At 49.3% G+C, this 18,064-nt stretch overlaps 1 protein-coding gene across 4 annotated transcripts in view; it reads right to left on the bottom strand.

The window, feature by feature from the left end:
* Nucleotides 1-18,064, bottom strand: part of ctif (CBP80/20-dependent translation initiation factor) — a 339,899-nt gene that overhangs the window by 75,227 nt on the left and 246,608 nt on the right. For 3 of the 4 annotated variants that reach the window (XM_038790492.1, XM_038790490.1, XM_038790494.1), the window contains 2 exons: nt 8,837-9,284; nt 1,807-1,857 (listed from right to left, as the gene is read on the bottom strand). In XM_038790492.1, the coding sequence (XP_038646420.1) occupies nt 1,807-1,857; nt 8,837-9,284 (499 nt within the window). The remainder of the gene's footprint in view (nt 1-1,806; nt 1,858-8,836; nt 9,285-18,064) is intronic. The other variant, XM_038790493.1, reaches the window with a different exon arrangement.

Raw genomic sequence — 18,064 nt, 5'->3', positions numbered from 1 at the left:
AATCAGCACTGCTTTTTCGAAAGGAAGAAATGTGTGCTTCTTAACCCTTGTGTGTGTGCGGTCAAGACCACAAATAGTAGCACGCATTGTTGAGATGAAATAAAGAGGATTATTTATTCCCGCGTTCACCACAAAAGTCTAAATGTTATGTCAACCGCTCAGGACTTACACATTCACATCTGCTCAAGAAAAAATACTGTTAAAGATAATTTACAAGCTGTAAACTAAAAGGACAGTTCATGGTCCGGCCCGTTATAGAACAGTTGTGGGTGTCGGTAAAGACTCTTGAATTATTGTTTAAATGAGTCCTGATAGCTGGAGTCGGCTATCAGGACGATTGCAAGATTCCATCTAAGAGATGAATGTTCTTCAGGTTACAAATTTAGGCACTTGTGGTTTTCGTATTATTGAACCTCGTATTAGGAGTTTCAATTACTTTTCAGGTGCATTCGGAATCTAGGAATCAGGCTGGGAGGCTTTTTTCAAAGATTTTTATAGCCTTCTGTTATTAAAGGTAAAGATGACACTGCCTTTTCTGCAGTTGTTTTGGTTTCCGATGTTCTCTTTCGGCTGCCCTAGTCTTTTTGGGTCTTCAGGTGAATCAGCTGGTTTCAGTCACAAGATCAATAATGGTATTTCCCATCGATTTCACCCCACACCACTGGGAAATCTGCGGCAGGGGCGCGCCATTGGCGGGGCCAGAAGATCCTGGCAGAGTGAAGAGCTAGAAGGTCTCGCTCATGGAGTCTGGGCTTGTGTTTTGGGTAAATCCCCAAACAACAGCAAGTGTAAATTCCAAAAATAGTATTCGTATTGGTATTTCTATTCCATGGGGTGACCCCAACAACAGTAATTTAATTAAGAACTTGCAGGAAGCTGCAGATAGTCTCAGTTGCAAAGGGCACCTGACCCTTGGCAGCCACCTGAGTCACTTTATGACCATCCCATTTTAAAAAGAAAATAGTTTCAGAAGTTTTCTTACAAATGTCAGCCCATATTTGAAGTTATGAATCGGACGTATCTTCACTGGGCATGACAGCTGCAAATAAATTTCCATGTTTAAAATTAAAACAATATCCATTTTACAGGTAATGGGATCAAAATTCTTCCTTCTTGTGCAGTGGATTGCTATTTGGGTGCACCTTGTCTGATCTAACATGTCTCTTGGGAAGGTCACACGACCAGAATAAAGGATGCACAGTGGACCAGTAACAACTGCTGGCTTTAATGACTTCTGCCTAGTGTCACAAAAAGAAGCAGCCTTTTCCTGAGATTTCAATGTCAAGAAGAGATAGCACTTTCATAGAATAGAATCCCTACAGTGCAGATGGAGGCCATTCAGCCCATCGGGTCTGCATCGGCCCTTGGAAAGAGCAACGTATTTAAGCCCTGCCTCCACCCTATCCTCGTAACCCCACCTAAACGTTTGGACACTAAGGGGCAACTTAGCATGGCCAATCTACCTAACCTGGACATCTTTGGACTGTGGGAGGAAACCGGAGCACCTGGAGGAAACCCATGCAGACACGGGGAGAAAGTGCAAATTCCACACAGTCATCAGAGGACAGAATTGGTCCTGGGTCCATGGAGCTGTGAGGCAGCAGTGCTAGCCACTGTGCTGCCAACCCCTTAACCTTATTGGCCACCTTTCTCTTGGTGCTTGCTTTGATCCTCTGATGAGGGGGGGTTCTGGTGCGAGGTGTGCTGGTGGTTTCAAAGCGGATGCCAAATTCCCAGTGAAAAGTTAGTTAAGAGGCACTATTACACCTCCCCAATTCTCATTATCAAGTAAACATGAATTCTTACCCCTGTTCTAGGTGTCCTGGAGATCCAGGTTGTCTCTGCCTTATTTCCTCCCTGAATTCATAACAGGAAAATATTAGGCCCAATATATCATCTTGTGTTCAATTGGGATTGCCATAGCATGTGCCCACTTCTCATTGCTTAGCATAACTGTAAATCCATTACTAACCTTCTAGACTTATTACATCTGTTACAAAATAGTGACAGAAACAGCGTAATTGCCCCAATTTCACACTTCCATACACTTTATTCCGTTCTGCTTGATGACAGTGTCCCAGCCACTATCGCTTCCGAGGGGCCAGCACGGTAGCACTGTGGCTTCACAGCGCCAGGATCCCAGGTTTGATTCCCTGCTGGGTCACTGTCTGTATGGAATCTGCACGTTCTCCCGGTGTCTGCGTGGGTTTCCTCCGGGTGCTCCGGTTTACTCCCACAGTCCAAAGACGTGCAGGTTAGGTGGATTAGCCAGTCTAAATTGCCCTTAGTATCCAAAAAGGTGAGTGGTATTAGATTACGGGGATAGAGTGGAAGCGAGGGTTTAAGTGGGTGGGTGCAGACTCCATGGGCCGAATAGCCTCCTTCTACACTGTTTGTTTTTCAAAAAAAGTCCTGTGAGAATTCCAAAGAAATTAAATGAAATGAAAATTGCTTATAGTCACAAGTAGGCTTCAAATGAAGCTACTGTGAAAAGCCCCTAGTCACCACATTCCGGCGCCTTTTCGGGGAGGCTGGTACGGGAATTGAACCGTGCTGCTGGCCTGCCTTGGTCTGCTTTAAAAGCCAGTTATTTAGCCCTGTGCTAAACCAGCCCCTCATGTAAAGCGTAAAGCCTTTGGGGTTCCCTGTGCTGTTACTTAAAGTTACTCAGGGCAGCACAGTAGCATGGTGGTTAGCATAAATGCTTCACAGCTTCAGGGTCCCAGGTTCGATTCCCGGCTGGGTCACTGTCTGTGCGGAGTCTGCACGTCCTCCCCGTGTGTGCGTGGGTTTCCTCCGGGTGCTCCGGTTTCCTCCCACAGTCCAAAGATGTGCAGGTTAGGTGGATTGGCCATGCTAAATTGCCCATAGTGTCTTAAAAAAAAATAAGGTTAATGGGGGTTGTTGGGTTACTGGTATAGGTATACGTGGGCTTGAGTACGGTGATCATTGCTCGGCACAACATCGAGGGCCGAAGGGCCTGTTCTGTGCTGTACTGTTCTAATTCTAATTCTAACAGGGATACAGATTAACAGATTAGAAAGATATTAACCCTGTTCAAGCCAGAATAAAAAATGACTACTAGATTTAATGCAGGTGGTTTTACATTATGAATCTTTCTGAATTGGAGCTCTTTTTGCCACAATAAATATATTCCTTAAATTTTCAACCTCAGCGTATAAATACTCCTTTCAAACCACATGGTGGCAAATCTGACTGGATTAAAGGACTAACTTCAGGGGTTCAACCAACAGACTCTCAGCCTATGTTTATTCTAATTAGGGGCTCCACCCTTGAGCTTCACCCCTCCCACCTGTTGATCCTATAATTTGAGAAACATCATTCCTTCTGTTACTTTCCTTGTAAGTGTTGCAATTAATATTTTTATAACCTTTAATCCCTGTGCTTAATGGATATCAATTTAGTCCCCTTTAAAGATGTTAATTAATCCCAATTTAACTACCTTCTTTGAGAGTGTCCTGCAGATCCACTATTCGTCGGCATCTCTAACTCTTCTCGAGGCTTGTGAAATTTTTCCACGCCTTCTTATACTATATTCATTTTTCAATTTAAATAGCTTGTTTACTTCAACGTTATTTGCAAGGCAAGTATTTTGTCTTCCACAGTCTTCGTTGCTAAAAGTCAAATGAGTCACCCGAGTCTTTCTTCATAAACCCAGAGCGTGATCAACCGTCCTCGTCGCGCCCGACTTGGTGATGTGTCGAGGCCGTTAAATCTCGCGAGAGGCCTGACACAGATTTACATATTTAAGCAAGCCATTAGGCTCATTTCAATATGTCGGCGCCCAATTCTCCCGAGGCCTGGGAACAAACGCCCACGCCTAGGAGACCTCAAATGTGGACATGACAGCAGCTGGGGGGAGGGGGGGGGGTCGCCAAGGCTATCAGAGGCCCAAAAGTGGTTGGTCTCTGGGCAGGGTGTAACCCTGGCACTGCGAACATGGCACCTTGGCACTGCCACCCATGCACTCTGGCAGTACCAAGCTGGCAGGGGCACTGCCAGGGTGCCAGGCTGGCAGTGACAAGGTGTGAGGTTGCCTGCGCTACGGATCGGACCTCGGGGAGCCCTGCTCTTAAGAGGTGGGGTAAGGTGGGCTCGAGGATCCCCTAAGAGGTAGATTGGGCGGGTCCAGAGGCTGCGCTGGAGAGTTGTAGGGAGTTTGAGAGATAGGGTGGTATTCGAAAATGCCGCTCAGATCTCTTCCTACACTGACGACCAGTCCCCCTGCCACCCCATCCCTTCCCCCAGCCCTGGCAAAGCCCTGCCTGGAGCGGCAGCATGTGATGCCCACGAGCACTATCGAGGCATTCTGGGGCGCATTATTGACCCTTTTAATTGCCTTTTAGTTTGATATTTTAAGTTTCATTTGTTCTTTGTTTTGGGCAGTATCCCTTTTAATTTGTCCCTCCGTTTGTTTGATTTACTTTATTGGTTGAACGAAAAAATTTTCAAGTTGAAGGAGTGGGATGAATACTCAGGGTTCAGGGTTCAACGCTTAGTTGCAAAGGATCAAGAGATGCTGGGCTCGCTTCTCTGCCAGGATCCCAATCAGAATCCATTAGCCCCCAATGTGGACATCACTGTCCAGTTGACCGTGGCCATTCGAGATGAGCAGGTACATCACCCTCCTGTCAGATGTCCCATGTTAATGAGCCTAAGGGAGTGGAGAACCAGACAGGAGGCTAATGGAGAGTCTCGGTGGGTGAGGACATAGACCGGGGCCAGTCCTGTTCTGGAGATGGGAGAAGCTGTGAATGAGTGGTCATCACTGGCTAAGGTCTGGGACTGCTGCTTCCATGTCAAGTCCAATGTATCAAGGTAGATAATAATGGCCAGCAGCTGCAGCACTAACCTGACTCTCCCTCTGACCCCTCACAGGAATCCGATTGATATTGGAATGGAGCCAGTGGAGTCAGCCATCCTATTAATAACTGAACTGCAGGAACACAGACTCCAGTAGCTACCTGCAGCAACACCAAGGGAAGACCCTGCAGAATAAGACAAAGGGGCTGCACGGCAGGTCAGAGACTGGACCAGCTGTGCAGGGGGCATGATGGCGCCGAAGGAGACCAAGGATCTACAGGACTCGTGTACCCTTCATGGAGCTGTCAGACGTGTGCTGTCAAAGACTCTGCCTCACGAGGGAGACCTCTGCCACATCCTTACAGACTTGGGCCACATGGAGGACCGCTCCATGTGGCCATGAAGGTCACGGCCTAAACTTTATGCAATGCGGTCAATCCAGTGTTTCACAGGTGACCTGTGTGGAATATCCGCCCATAAGTGGATGCACTTCATTTTTTTTAAATAAAAAATTTAGAATACCCAATTGATTTTTTCCAATTAAGGGGCAATTTAGCGTGGCCAATCCACCTACCCTGCATTTCTTTGGGTTGTGGCGGCGAATCACGCAAACTCAGGGAGAATGTGCAAACTGCACACGGGCAGTGACCCAGAGCCGGGATCGAACCTCGGCGTCGTGAGGCAGCAGTGCTAACCACTGCGCCACCATGCTGCCCAAGCAGATGCAGTTTATGTCAGGGCTCTGGAATACATACATTCTGACCTGAACTAGGCCCAACAAGACAAGAGGGTGACTGGCTTTGGGAACATAGCTTGTCTGCCGCAGGTGCAAGGGGCGATCGACTGCATCAATGTCACTCTCTGCACCTCATGGCACCAGGAAGTCCCCTTCATTATGCGGAAGGGGATCCACACCCTCTACGTGCAGCTGTTGTGTGACCACCAGATGCGCTTCATGCACTTATGTGCTCGTTTTCTAGAGAGCGTGCATGATAGCTACATTGTCAGCCAGCCGCAGATCTCGGGAATCTTCGATGGACACCCTAGGCAGCGGGAATGGTTCACTGGGGAGGAGGGATACCTCCTCAGGTTATGGCTGCTGATGCCAGTGAGGAGGCAGACTGCAGTGGAGGGTAGGAACAATGAGGTTCACAGTGCCACCTGTTTGGTCATCCAGCTGTGCAGCGACCTGTTAAAGATGTGGTTCCACTTCCTCGACAGGTTCAGGGGGGGCCCTCCAATACAGCCCTCAGACGGTCTCCCACATTGTTTTCTTTTAAATTTAGTGTGCCCAATTTATTTTTTTCCAATTAAGGGGCAATTTAACGTGGCCAATCCACCTACACTGCACATCTTTGGGTTGTGGGGGCAAAATCCACGCAAACACGGGAAGAATGTGCAAACTCCACAAGGACAGTGACCCAGAGCTGGGATTGAACCTGGAACCTCAGCGCCGTGAGGCAGCAGGGCTAACCCGGTCTGCCACATTGTTGAAGTCTGCTCTGCAGTACACAATTTGACTGCATTGGGGCGATGACCTTCCTGAGGACGACCTCAAGGAGCGGCATGTGTCCTCGGATGAGGAGGATGTGCAGGAGGGCATCGAGGTAGAGTCCACTGTGAGTCCAGAGGAGGGAAGCCAGGTGGGAGTGTGAATGTGTACGGGCAGGAGGGGTACAGGCACCTTCATCACCTCCCACTTCATGGAGGAGGACTAGTTTGCTGATGAACAGTGTGACTCCACCAGGACATTGTGACTCCTCTGTAACCAGGGGATGATGTTGGCAGAGATACTGAACATCAGAATGCTGGGCAGGGGTGTCCTCGAGAACGTGCTGCCCGGTTGATGCAGGAGGGTAATGGCGACTCACAGTGAGTAATGCTCTGTGATGCTCCTTCATTGCTGGTTATGTCTGACTCCTGCCTGTCTGTTGCCAGCACGCTGACTCCCTGGCTCAGTGAGGTTCTGCTCTGCATTCCTTTATCCCTTTACTCCAGAGAGGGATTAGCGGTGAGGATCTAGTATTCACTGAATCATGCCTGAGTCCTGTCAATGCGAATCACACTGAGAGAGACGAACCTTCTGGCGGGCCTGGAAGGCCAATGAGAACAACGGTGTCCGAATGGGAAGAAACACAATGCCTCTGAATTGAGGGTTAAAGATTCTGAGGTGTTAAGGTGCTGATGAGCAATAATATTTAATTAAGTGACATTTCCAAATTTAACAAGCAATGTGCTAGATATCTTACCAACTTTTACAGATGCGCCATAGAAAGCATCCTATCTAGCTGCATCACAGCCTGGTATGTCAACTGCTTGACCCGAGGCCGTAAGAAACTACAGTGAGTCATGAACACCACCCAGTCCATCACGCAAACCCGCCTCCCATCCATTGACTTTGTCTACAGCTCCCGCTGCCTTGGGAAAACCATAATCAAAGACCTCTCCCACCCGGGTTATTCTCTCTTCCGACCTCTTCCATCAGGCAGGAGATACAAAAGTCTGAGAACACGCACTACCAGGTTCAAAAACAGCTTCTTCCCTGCTGTTACCAGATTCCTGAATGACGCCCTTATTTACTGAACTGATCTCTTCACACATCTTCTCCACTGAGTAGAACTATACTCCGTATGCTTCACCCGATGTCAATGTCTAATAATAATTTTTATTGTCACAAGTAAGTTTATATTAACACTGCAATGAGGTTACTGTGAAAATCCCCTAGTCGCCACATTCTGGCGCCTGTTCGGGTACACAGAGGGAGAATTCAGACTGTCCAAATTACCTAACAGCACGTCTTTTGGGACTTGTGGCAGGAAACTGGAGCAACCGGAGGAAGCCCACGCAGACACGGGGAGAACATGCATTCTCTGCACAGACAGTAACCCTATGTATTTACATTGTGTATTTATGTATGTCCTATGTTTATCATGTATGGAACGATCTGCCTGGACTGTACGCACAATACTTTTCACTGTACCTCGGTACACATGACAATAAATCTAAATCTAAAAATCTAAAATTTATTTAAACAATGGCTGCCACAGACAGACTCACTCAAAGCCACTAGGAAATGCTCAATGGGTGAAGTAAACAGGTCTGTCTGCAGCCAATGCAGGGAGATTGCAAGTGACACAGAGACAGGAAGGTTTTCAGCAGAGATTACAGGTTCCAGAATTGCCTTGTCTCCCTCTCTCTTATTTGGAACAAGTATATTAACCGTTTCAGAAGCCAACTTTGCGAGGAACTACAGTCCAAAGATGTGCAGGTGGATTGCCCATGCTAAATTGCCCCTTAGAGTCCAAAGAGGTGCAGGTTAGGTTGGGTTGCGAGGATAGGGTAGGGGAATGAGCCTAGGTAAGGTTCAGACTCGATGGGCCGGAATGGCCTCCTTCTGCACTGCCAGGATTCTATGGATCTACGGAACCATTGGCCTAGCCAGCGATGCCCAAATCCCGAATAAAGGGGAAAAAAATGAATATTATAGAAAGCAGTGGAAATAAAATTGATTCCAATCTTATACCATTGGTTACCTCTTCCTAGTCATTGCATATTAGAACAAAGTATGGAACAGTCAGTTGAATCTGTTGCACCATTCAAAGAGATCATAGCTGGTCTGTATTAATCAGTTCTCAATTTATCCAGACAATTTGCTATCTATTAACCTCGAGTCTGAACCTATTAGCCTAAGGAACCTTGTCGAACACCATTTGAAACTCCAAGTATATTTGCAGTACTTGATTCATCTCATTCGTAATGGGTTCAAAAAAGATCACTTACAATAGGAATTTTCTTAGTTTCACTGTAAGTTATTTTAAACATTTGCTCTTGACCTCAAGCAAGAAGAAGATTGAACCAAGATGCTGAAACCCCACATGACCTTTTTAGATTTAATTTCTGATTAAGTGAAAGATTTTTAAAATTAATAAAGAAAAAGAGAAACAGCAGTCACTCTGTGAGTTCTCTTTTTAGGAGGGCTGCAAGCATTGAAGAAAGGGGGAAAAAAAATTACCTTTTCTTTCAGCCTTCGTTTCAGTCTAACTTTGGAAGACTCCAATAGATAAACTTTCGGTTGATCCACCTGCCGATCTGAAATGCTATCTTTCCGTTTTATTTCAGAGTTCTGGAGGTTCTGCTGAGTTGGACTACTGGGCGGATCTGTCGGCTTATGCATCTCCCCTGCCATCTGGACAGGGCTGTGCGAGGGATCCTCACTTTGAACATTACTGCTGTCTTTGGCATTCCTGTTCAATTCCTTGTCATTAGGAGAGTGTCTCTGGTTGTGTTGCCATCGGCGCTGCTGGCTGTAGCCGTGGTTCTGTGGACCCTGCTTTCCTGCAGTGTTTGGGGCTGGAGTCTGGTACTGTCTCGAGTGATCTCGGTTGTGCTTTGTGTTGCTTGGTTGATGCTCTCCATGTTGTTGCTGCACTTTGTTTCCTCCTGGGGTCCGCTGCTGTCTCCTACAAATTAGGACATTATGTCATAAGTATTATGCATTCACTAAATTAAGTTTATCTGTAACTCTCTTCAGCTCACACAGACCATGCACACTCTTCCGTGCAAGTGCACTACACAAGATTTTCCTTAAAGACTTAGAATATCCTAGAATAGACTAGACAATAATGCTAATATTTATTAAATAGAACATATACTTTTCCCACCTATGGTTCGGTGGATAAATATATACCCTAGTATGGTACTGATGCACATAGAAAGGGTCCTGGTTCTCTATCTGTACCAAATTGGTTGCTGTTAGCTTGGGCGCATTTCAGGTGTTAGTCATTGTCAATGAAAGGCTAGAACAAAATGTCAGCCAGATTCCCCATCTCGATCATTATCCAGAGACCCCTGCTGGAATGTGCCTGCGTATGACGGCCAACCTCCTCTGAAGTGTCTCAGGATGTTTTACCATTTTAAAAGTGCTATACAAATGTAAGTTGTTGATGTTAGAAGACAATACAGTATTAGGCTTTCCTAAGATATACCCCAAGATTGTACGTCATCCGCATTCCACTGACATAAGGAATGGGCCATCAGTCCTATTCTCAACCAATGCCATTCATGAACATGTCCCGAAAATAGGCGACTAGGGGATTTTCACAGTAAATTCATTGCAGTGTTAATGTAAGCCTGCTTGTGACAATAATAAAGATTATTATTATTACATTTTTCTGCAGAGGGATGATAATTAAGGGCAGGAACTCTGACTGGTCTTGCCCTTCCTTATTTTGGAAGATCTATTGTCGCACCCTACTGCCAACGCAGTTGAGATTAGTGAACTCACCACAGATTAGGGTTCAAAACAGGGACCATCCTAGTCTGTCTGACTCAGTACAAAACTGTTTACTTACCTAGTGAATCATCAGGGGAGTTCTACCACAGACAGAGCAATTTCTAAACATTGAGTCACACAAATTATAATTTGTCTCTAATCAAATAGAATTTTGTACAGCCAATGGTATACTGTTTTAATATAATTCTATGAAGGGATTTGTAATAATCTGTTGTTCCCTCCACTTCTTTACTCAGTTCAATAAAGTGTATTTCCACACATTTCAGACAATAGGCCCCATGTGTTTCTCTCTGCTAATTCCGATGCTCGAGTGTTGAACAATAATGAGTTTTTATTTCTAATATCAAGATTCCTGCAGGTTACAGGGCTAATTTTGAAGAATAATTTGGAAACTCTTTTCCCATCTTCACTAAAATAAAGGAAAGTCATTAGTCTGACTCTGCTTTGCATTCCAAATCCCCTCTCATATCCTACTGGCTTCTCAAGGACTCTATCTCACCCGCATTATTTTAAGGCTTGCTAAAGAACAAAAAAATTTTTCCTCTTTGCAATTTCTTCCTTACTGTTCTATCCCTATAGTACGTATCATTCAGACATATGGGGCAAACAGGCAAGTCGGTTTCTGGCTCTATCGCTGTCAATCAATAAGAACTTCACAGGTCCACAGGTCACTGAAAGGGGCAACACAGGTGGAGAAGGTAGTCAAGAAGGCATACGGCATGCTTGCCTTCATTAGCCAGGGCATTGAGTATTGAAATTGCCAAGTCATATTGCAGTTGTATAGAACCTTAGTTAGGCCACACTTAGGAGTGTAGTGCTCAATTCTGTTCGCCACACTACCAGAAGGACGAGGAGGCTTTAAGAGAGGGTGCAGAAGAGATTTACCAGGATGTTGACTGGTATGGAGGCAATTAGCTATGAGGAGAGGTTAAATAATCTCGGTTTGATCTCACTGGAACGATGGAGGTTGAGGGGCGAGCTGATAGAGGTTTACAAAATTATGAGGGCATAGACAGAGTGGATAGTCAGAAACTTTTTCCCTGGGTAGAGGGGTCAATTACTAGGGGGCATAGGTTTAAGATGCGAGGGGCAAGGTTTAGAACAGATGTACGAGACAAATTTTTTTACACAGAGAGTAGTGGGTGCCTGGAACTCGCTACCGGAGGTGGAGGTGGAAGCAGGGACGATAGTGACATTTAAGGGGCATCTTGACAAATACATGAATAGGATGGGAATAGAGGGATATGGACCCAGGAAGTGTAGAAGATTTTAGTTTCAATGGGCAGCATGGTCGGCACGGGCTTGGAGGGCTGAAGGGCCTGTTCCTGTGCTGTACTTTTCTTTGTTCTTTGCTCAAGAGTCAGCAGGAGAAAAGTAGCTGTTTATTTCCCTCTTCTCCCACTCAGTATCGATTCCAGATGGAGGGGCGAAGATTGGCAAATTATTGTGTTGGCAATCATGTATTCTCCACAAATGAGCAGAATTTTCAGAATAAATTCAATATCCATGTGCGCAGACACAAGAGCAAAATACTGTGGACACTGGAAATCTAAAATAAAAACAAACAGAAACTTCTGGAAACACTCAGTATGTCAGGTAGTATCTATGAAAGAGAGAAATGGTTGAGGTTGATGACCTTTCATCAGAAACGCAAAGGACATATTAAGGAGAGCTTTAGTGATTTAGATTTGGGTACAAGAAACACCAATGTAAAAGGTAATGAGCATTTTAAATGTGCAGAGGACTATGTGACTTGAGAGGACAGCACGGTGGACCAGTGGTTAGCATTGCTGCCTCCCGGTGCTGACGTCCCAGGTTCGATCCCGGCTCAGGGTCACTGTCCGTGTGCAGTTTGCACATTCTCCCCGTGTTTGCGTGGGTTTCGCCCCCACAACCCAAAGATGTGCAGGGTAGGCGGATTGGCCATGCCAAATTATCCCTTGATTGGAATAAATGAATTGGGTTCACAAAATTAAAAAAAATGTAAGTGACATGAGGAACACATGAAGAATTTAGTAGATTAAGAATTTTTCAGATAAGGGCAGCGCAGTGGCGCAGTGGTTAGCTCTGCTGCCTCACGGCCCTGAGGTCCCAGGTTCGATCCCGACTCTGGGTTTACTGTCCGTGTGGAGTTTGCACATTCTCTCCGTGGTTGCGTGGGTTTCGACCCCAGAACCCAAAGATGTGCAGGATAGGCGGATCGGCCATGCTAAATTGCCCCTTAATTGGAAAAACATGAATTGGGTACTCTAAATTTATACAAAAAAGAATTTGTCAGATGGAATTTAATGAAAGGCTATAGAAAGGATATATAAATAAATATATATAGGTCCGTATATAACACCCATCCACCCTAACCCCCCATTCCCTCTTCTCCCCATCCCCCGCGCAAATGCTTTATCTCCCCTTCCACCCAAAACCCACCCCCGCGATGAGCGACATGTGCGGCTCACGATGCCCCCCTTGTGCCCCGCAGGAGCTGTTGGCCCAAAACAGATGGGAGAGGGCCCAGACAGGTGGCAGGGTGCTGGACATCAGAGTCCTCACCAGCTACGAGGAACTGGCCCTGGAGGTCACAGGGATGGCTGAGGATAGATCTGTCACTGACATAGAGATCTGCGTGCAGCGCAGAGGTGAGGATCCACTGGCCCCTATCCAGATGACTTTAGCGTGGCCAATCCACCTAACCTGTACATCTGTAGGTTGTGGGGGTGAGACCCAAGCAGACACGGGGAGAATGTGCAAACTCCACACAGACAGGGACCCAGGACTGGGATCGAACCTGGGACCTTAGTGTCGTAGGCAGCTAACCACTGCACCACCGTGCTGCCTTTAAAAAAAAAAGTACCCAGAGTACCCAATAATTTTTTTACAGGTGAGTTGTTTTTAAAAAAAACATTTTATTAGGTATTTGTAGTTTTTATGATAGTAATAACGATAGTAAACATGGTACATAAAACATTTCCATCCCTATCCCATTCTTCGCACCCCCAATCAATGAAACAATAACCTAACCCCCTCACCCCCCTAGATTTCTGCCTCTGCTGACACTTTAATTTTCTCCGAGAAAGTTGGCGAACGGCTGCCACCTGCCCGAACATTGACCCTCTTAGGACAAACTTTATTTTCTTGAGACTGAGAAACCCAGCCATGTCCCTAACCCAGGTCTCTAATTTCGGGGGCTTCGAGTCCCTCCACATTAACAGAATCTGTCTCCGGGCTACCAGGGAGGCAAAGGGCAAAACGTCAGCCTCTCGCCCCCTGGACTCCCGGCTTTTCCGACACTCGAAAGATCGCCATCTCTGGGCTCAGCGCCACCCGTGTTTTTAGTATCGTGGACATTGCCTGAGCAAAACCCTGCCAAAACCCTCTAAGCTTCAGGCATGCCCAAAACACATGGACATGGTTTGCTGGGCTTCCCGCGCACCTCGCACACCTGTCCTCTACCCCAAATAACTTTCTCATCAGGGCCACTGTCATGTGTGCCTGGTGGACTACCTTACATTGTATCAGGCTAAGCCTGGCACATGATGAGGATGTGTTAACCCTGCTTAGGGCATCCGCCCACAGACCCGCCTCTATCTCTCCCCCAGCTCTTCTTCCCACTTGCCCTTTAGTTCCTCTATCTGAGTTTCCTCCAACTCCATAAGTTCTTTGTAGATATCTGGGGTGGTATTCTCCCCTACCCGGCAGGGCGGGGGGTCCGGCGTACCGGAGTGGCGCCAACCACTCCGGCGTCAGGCCTCCCCAAAGGTGCGGAATTCTCCACACCTTTAGGGGCTAGGCCCACGTTGGAGGGGTTGGCGCCCCGCCGACTGGCGCGAGTGGCCTTTGGCTCCCCGCCGGCCGCCGTGAACGGACTTTCCGCCCTGCCTGCTGGCGCGAACGGCTGGCCGAAAGGCCTTCGCCGGCCGGCATGAGGCCGCGCATGCGCCGGAGCGTCAGTGGCCGCTGATGTCATCCCGGTGCATGCGCGGTGGGGGGGGGAGGGGGAGGTCTCCTCCGCCTCCACCATGGTGGAGGCCGTGTCGGCGGCACAAGAAAAAGAGTGCCCCCACGGCACAGGCCCGCCGGCCGATCGGTGGGCCCCGACCGCGGACCAGGCCACCGTGGGGGGCACCCCCCAGGGCCCGATCGGCCCGCGGCCCCCCCAGGATCCCGGGACCCGCTCGCTCCTGCCGTCACCAGAGGTGGTTTAAACCACGTCGGCGGGAGAGGCCTGACAGCGGCGGGACTTCAACCCATCGCGGGCTGGAGAATCGCCGCTGGGGGCCCGCTGATCGGCGCAGCGTGATTCCCGCCCCAGCCGATTCCCGGGTGGCGGAGAATTCCGGCCACGGTGAGGGCAGGATTTACGAAGGCCCCGGGCGGTTCCCCGACCCTGCGGGGGGTCGGAGAATTCCGCCCCTGATACCTTCCCCTCTCCCACCCATGTTCTGGAACTATCCTGTCCTGTATCCCCTGTGGTGGCAGGAGCAGGAAGGTCGGAACCTGCCTTCTCAGAAAATCCCGTACCTGCAGATATCTAAACCCATTCCATGCCGGCAGTTCAAATTTCTCCTCCAAATCCTTCAATCTAGGGAAGCTCTCGTCTATAAATAGATCTCCCATCCTCTCAATTCCTGCTCTTTGCCATCTCCGAAACCCTCCATCCAGTCTTCCCGACACAAACCGATGGTTGTTGTAAATCGGGGCCCAGAACGATTTTCTCCTATACTTCCTCCACTGCCCCCAGATTCTCAGAGCCGCCGGGCTTGTGGAGTACCGGGCCGGCAAGAACGGCACAGGTGCCGTTATCAGTGCCCCCAAACTTGTGTTCTTACACGATGCCGCCTCTACACGGTCCGACACCGACACCCCCCCCCCCCCCCCCCCCCCCCAACCCGCTTCCTAATCATGGCTATATTAGCTGCCCAGTAGCAGTTGCAAAAGTTTGGCAGCGCCAACCCCCCCCCCCCCCCCCCCCCCCAACCACGCTCCAACAACACTTTCTTCACTCGCGGGGCTTTACCCGCCCACAAAAAGCCCCAAGTCACCTTATTCACCCGTTTAAAGAAGGCCCTCGGGATAAAGATGGGGAGACACTGAAAGACAAATAGAAATCTAGGTAGGACCGTCATTTTCGCGGTCTGTATCCTCCCCTTCAGTGACAGCGGGAGCATGTCCCATCTCCTAAAGTCTTCCTTCATTTGTTCTGCAAGCCAGGACAAGTTTAGCTTGTGCAGTGACTCCTATTCCCGTGCCACCTGGATTCCCAGATAGCGAAAGCTCCTTCCTACCATTCCAAATGGCAGCTCTCCCAGTCTCCTCGCCAGCCTCCTCGCCTGGATCGCGAACATCTCGCTTTTCCCCGTATTCAATTTATACCCTGAAAACCTACCAAATTCCCCTCAGATCCGCATAATCTCCCCCATCCCCTCAAACGGATCTGAAATGTACAGGGGCAGGTCATCCGCGTTAAGCGAGACCTGATGCTCCAGCTCCCCCCCCCCCCCCCCCCCCGGGTACGCCCACAATGCTGGCGGGTAAGGTTCAGTCGCCCTCTGGATGGGATTACAGGTGTATAGGACGGGGGTTGGTGCAAGGTGCTGCTTACTCAGCCTGGACACGCTGAGGCGGTCATGCAAATTCTCTGGCAGCGCTGTCTGGTCCTGGCGGTGGGCCGCACGACGCTCAAGACCTCTACCACCTGCCCCCAGACCCAGTGTACAGCAGCGGGTGGTAGCCTCCTTGCCACGCTGGGCACAGGATGGCCCACCTCTCCTCCACGGCATCGAGCTCTGGGTCCGCAAAATGGGGTGCCACTCTTTGTGATGCCATCTTGTTGCCCCCTCTGGCTGGTTTAGCTCACTCAGCTAAATCGCTGGCTTTTAAAGCAGACCAAGCAGGCCAGCAGCATGGTTCGATTCCCGTACCAGCCTCCCCGGACAGGCGCCGGAATGTGGTGACTAGGGGCTTTTCACAGTAACTTCATTGAAGCCTACTCGTGACAATAAGTGATTTTCATTTCATTTCATTGTTGGCTGGGATGAGTCTGTAGGGAACGGAGTGTTAATATGTGGCTGCAGCTTGTCAGCCTCTCGAGTGGTAATCCCAACCCTGTCAAATTGGACACTGTTCTTCATTGGAATCGCTCGAGTTCCACGTGGTGTTGGTGCTAGCCCATGAACGGATCATGAATTGAAATGAAATGAAAATCGCTTATTGTCACGAGTAGGCTTCAATGAAGTTACTGTGAAAAGCCCCTAGTCGCCACATTCCGGCGCCTGTCCGGGGAGGCTGGTACGGGAATCGAACCGTGCTGCTGACCCGCTTGGTCTGCTTTAAAAGCCAGCGATTTAGCCTTGTGAGCTAAACCAGCCCCAGGAATTACTCCAGGACCAGCGGCAATTTAGTTGTCGCAGAAGTCCACCGATTCAGTTCTGTTGTCAAAACTTAGGGCTGGATTCTCTGATATTGAGGCTATGTCCGGAAGAAGTGTCTAGTTCTACGATGAAAAGAAATCGGTGAGGCCCCAGCACCGACTCTTCGACCGGTGAGGGGCTAGCAGCTGTGCTACGTAAAACACATGGCCTTCCACAAAATAAATGGCCGGAGAATTGCCGGGCCCATGGCCGCGCATGTGCAGACCTGTAGCGGTCGCGCCGTAGACATGGCGCAGGCCGGGTTGACCCAACCTGCCAGATAGAGCCCTCCTGGACACCCTCTCGCCATCCCCCACCAGTCCACACAGCCCTCTTCGGAGTCCCCCCCGGCCAGTGACACGGCTCCCCTTCCCCCCTGACTGTGGCGGCACTGGACACGGTCCGCAGCCGCCACACCGGGTCCATGAAAACTCAGAGCACAAGTGAACCGCCCTGTCAGGAACTCAGCCCATCGGGGGTGGAGCATCGGGGGAAGGCCTTCTGGTAACGTCCTGAGGCCTCCCAAGGGTGTGTGGCGTACTCCCCGATGATGCCGTTTTGTTGGGGTCCGGTATCCAAAAACAGGTGCTGGCCCCTATTCAGTTGTAAATAGGGATTCTCCACCCGATTGACAATTACGAAATTGGCGTCGGCAAGCGGAGAATCCCACCCGTTGGGCGCGATTCTCCGCTGCCCACGACGGGTCGGAGAATAGCGGGAGGGCCTTCCCGACATTTTTCCCGACCTCCCGCTATTCTCCCCCCCCCCCCCCCCACGGCCGCCCCACGACACGAATCGCTGCTCGCCGTTTTTTACGGCGAACAGCGATTCTCCCCTGGCCGATGGGCCGAGTTCCCAGGCCTTTACAGCCGTTTTTACGAACGCAAACACACCTGCTCTCACCGTTCGTGAAAACGGCCGTAAAGTGCCGTCCCGGACAACCATGGCACCGATTGGCATGGCCGCACCACGGGTTTGACGCATATGCGTGATGACGTCATTCACGCATGCGCGGGTTGGAGCCGCCCAACCCGTGCATGCGCGGCTGACGTCATCGTGCGCGTCAGCCGCCGTGACGCTTGGTCGCTAAGCCCGCGATGCCGTGCTTCACGGGGCCGCGCTGCTAGCCCCACCCGGGGGGGAGAATCGGGTCCTGGGAGGGGGCGCGGAGGCTGCCGTGAAACACGGCCAGTTTCACGGCAGCCTTTACGACTCTCCGCATTTGCGGAGAATCACGCCCGTAGTCTCTGAAATGGAGAATCTCGCACGCTGTTCCTCAAACTTAGTTTTAGCTTTATTGTAACACTCCAATAGGCCGAGGACAGAGTGGTCAGGCTGCAAAGTGCTAGATTTAAAATGACAGGCGACTGGAGGCTCAGGGTCATGTTTGTGGACAGGACACAGGTGACCCGGAAAGTGGTCACCCAAACTGCATTTGATCTCCCCTACATAGAGGAAACCACACAGTGAACCCAGTATACTGAATTGAAAGTAAATTGCTGTTTCACCTGGGAGTTATGTTTGGGGATTTGAGAAGGAAGGA

Source organism: Scyliorhinus canicula, chromosome 3 (assembly GCF_902713615.1).
Source record: "Scyliorhinus canicula chromosome 3, sScyCan1.1, whole genome shotgun sequence".
Taxonomy (NCBI): Eukaryota; Metazoa; Chordata; class Chondrichthyes; order Carcharhiniformes; family Scyliorhinidae; genus Scyliorhinus; species Scyliorhinus canicula.
The sequence above is the reverse complement of the archived record's forward strand: the minus strand, read 5'-3'. Positions and strand labels throughout refer to the sequence as shown.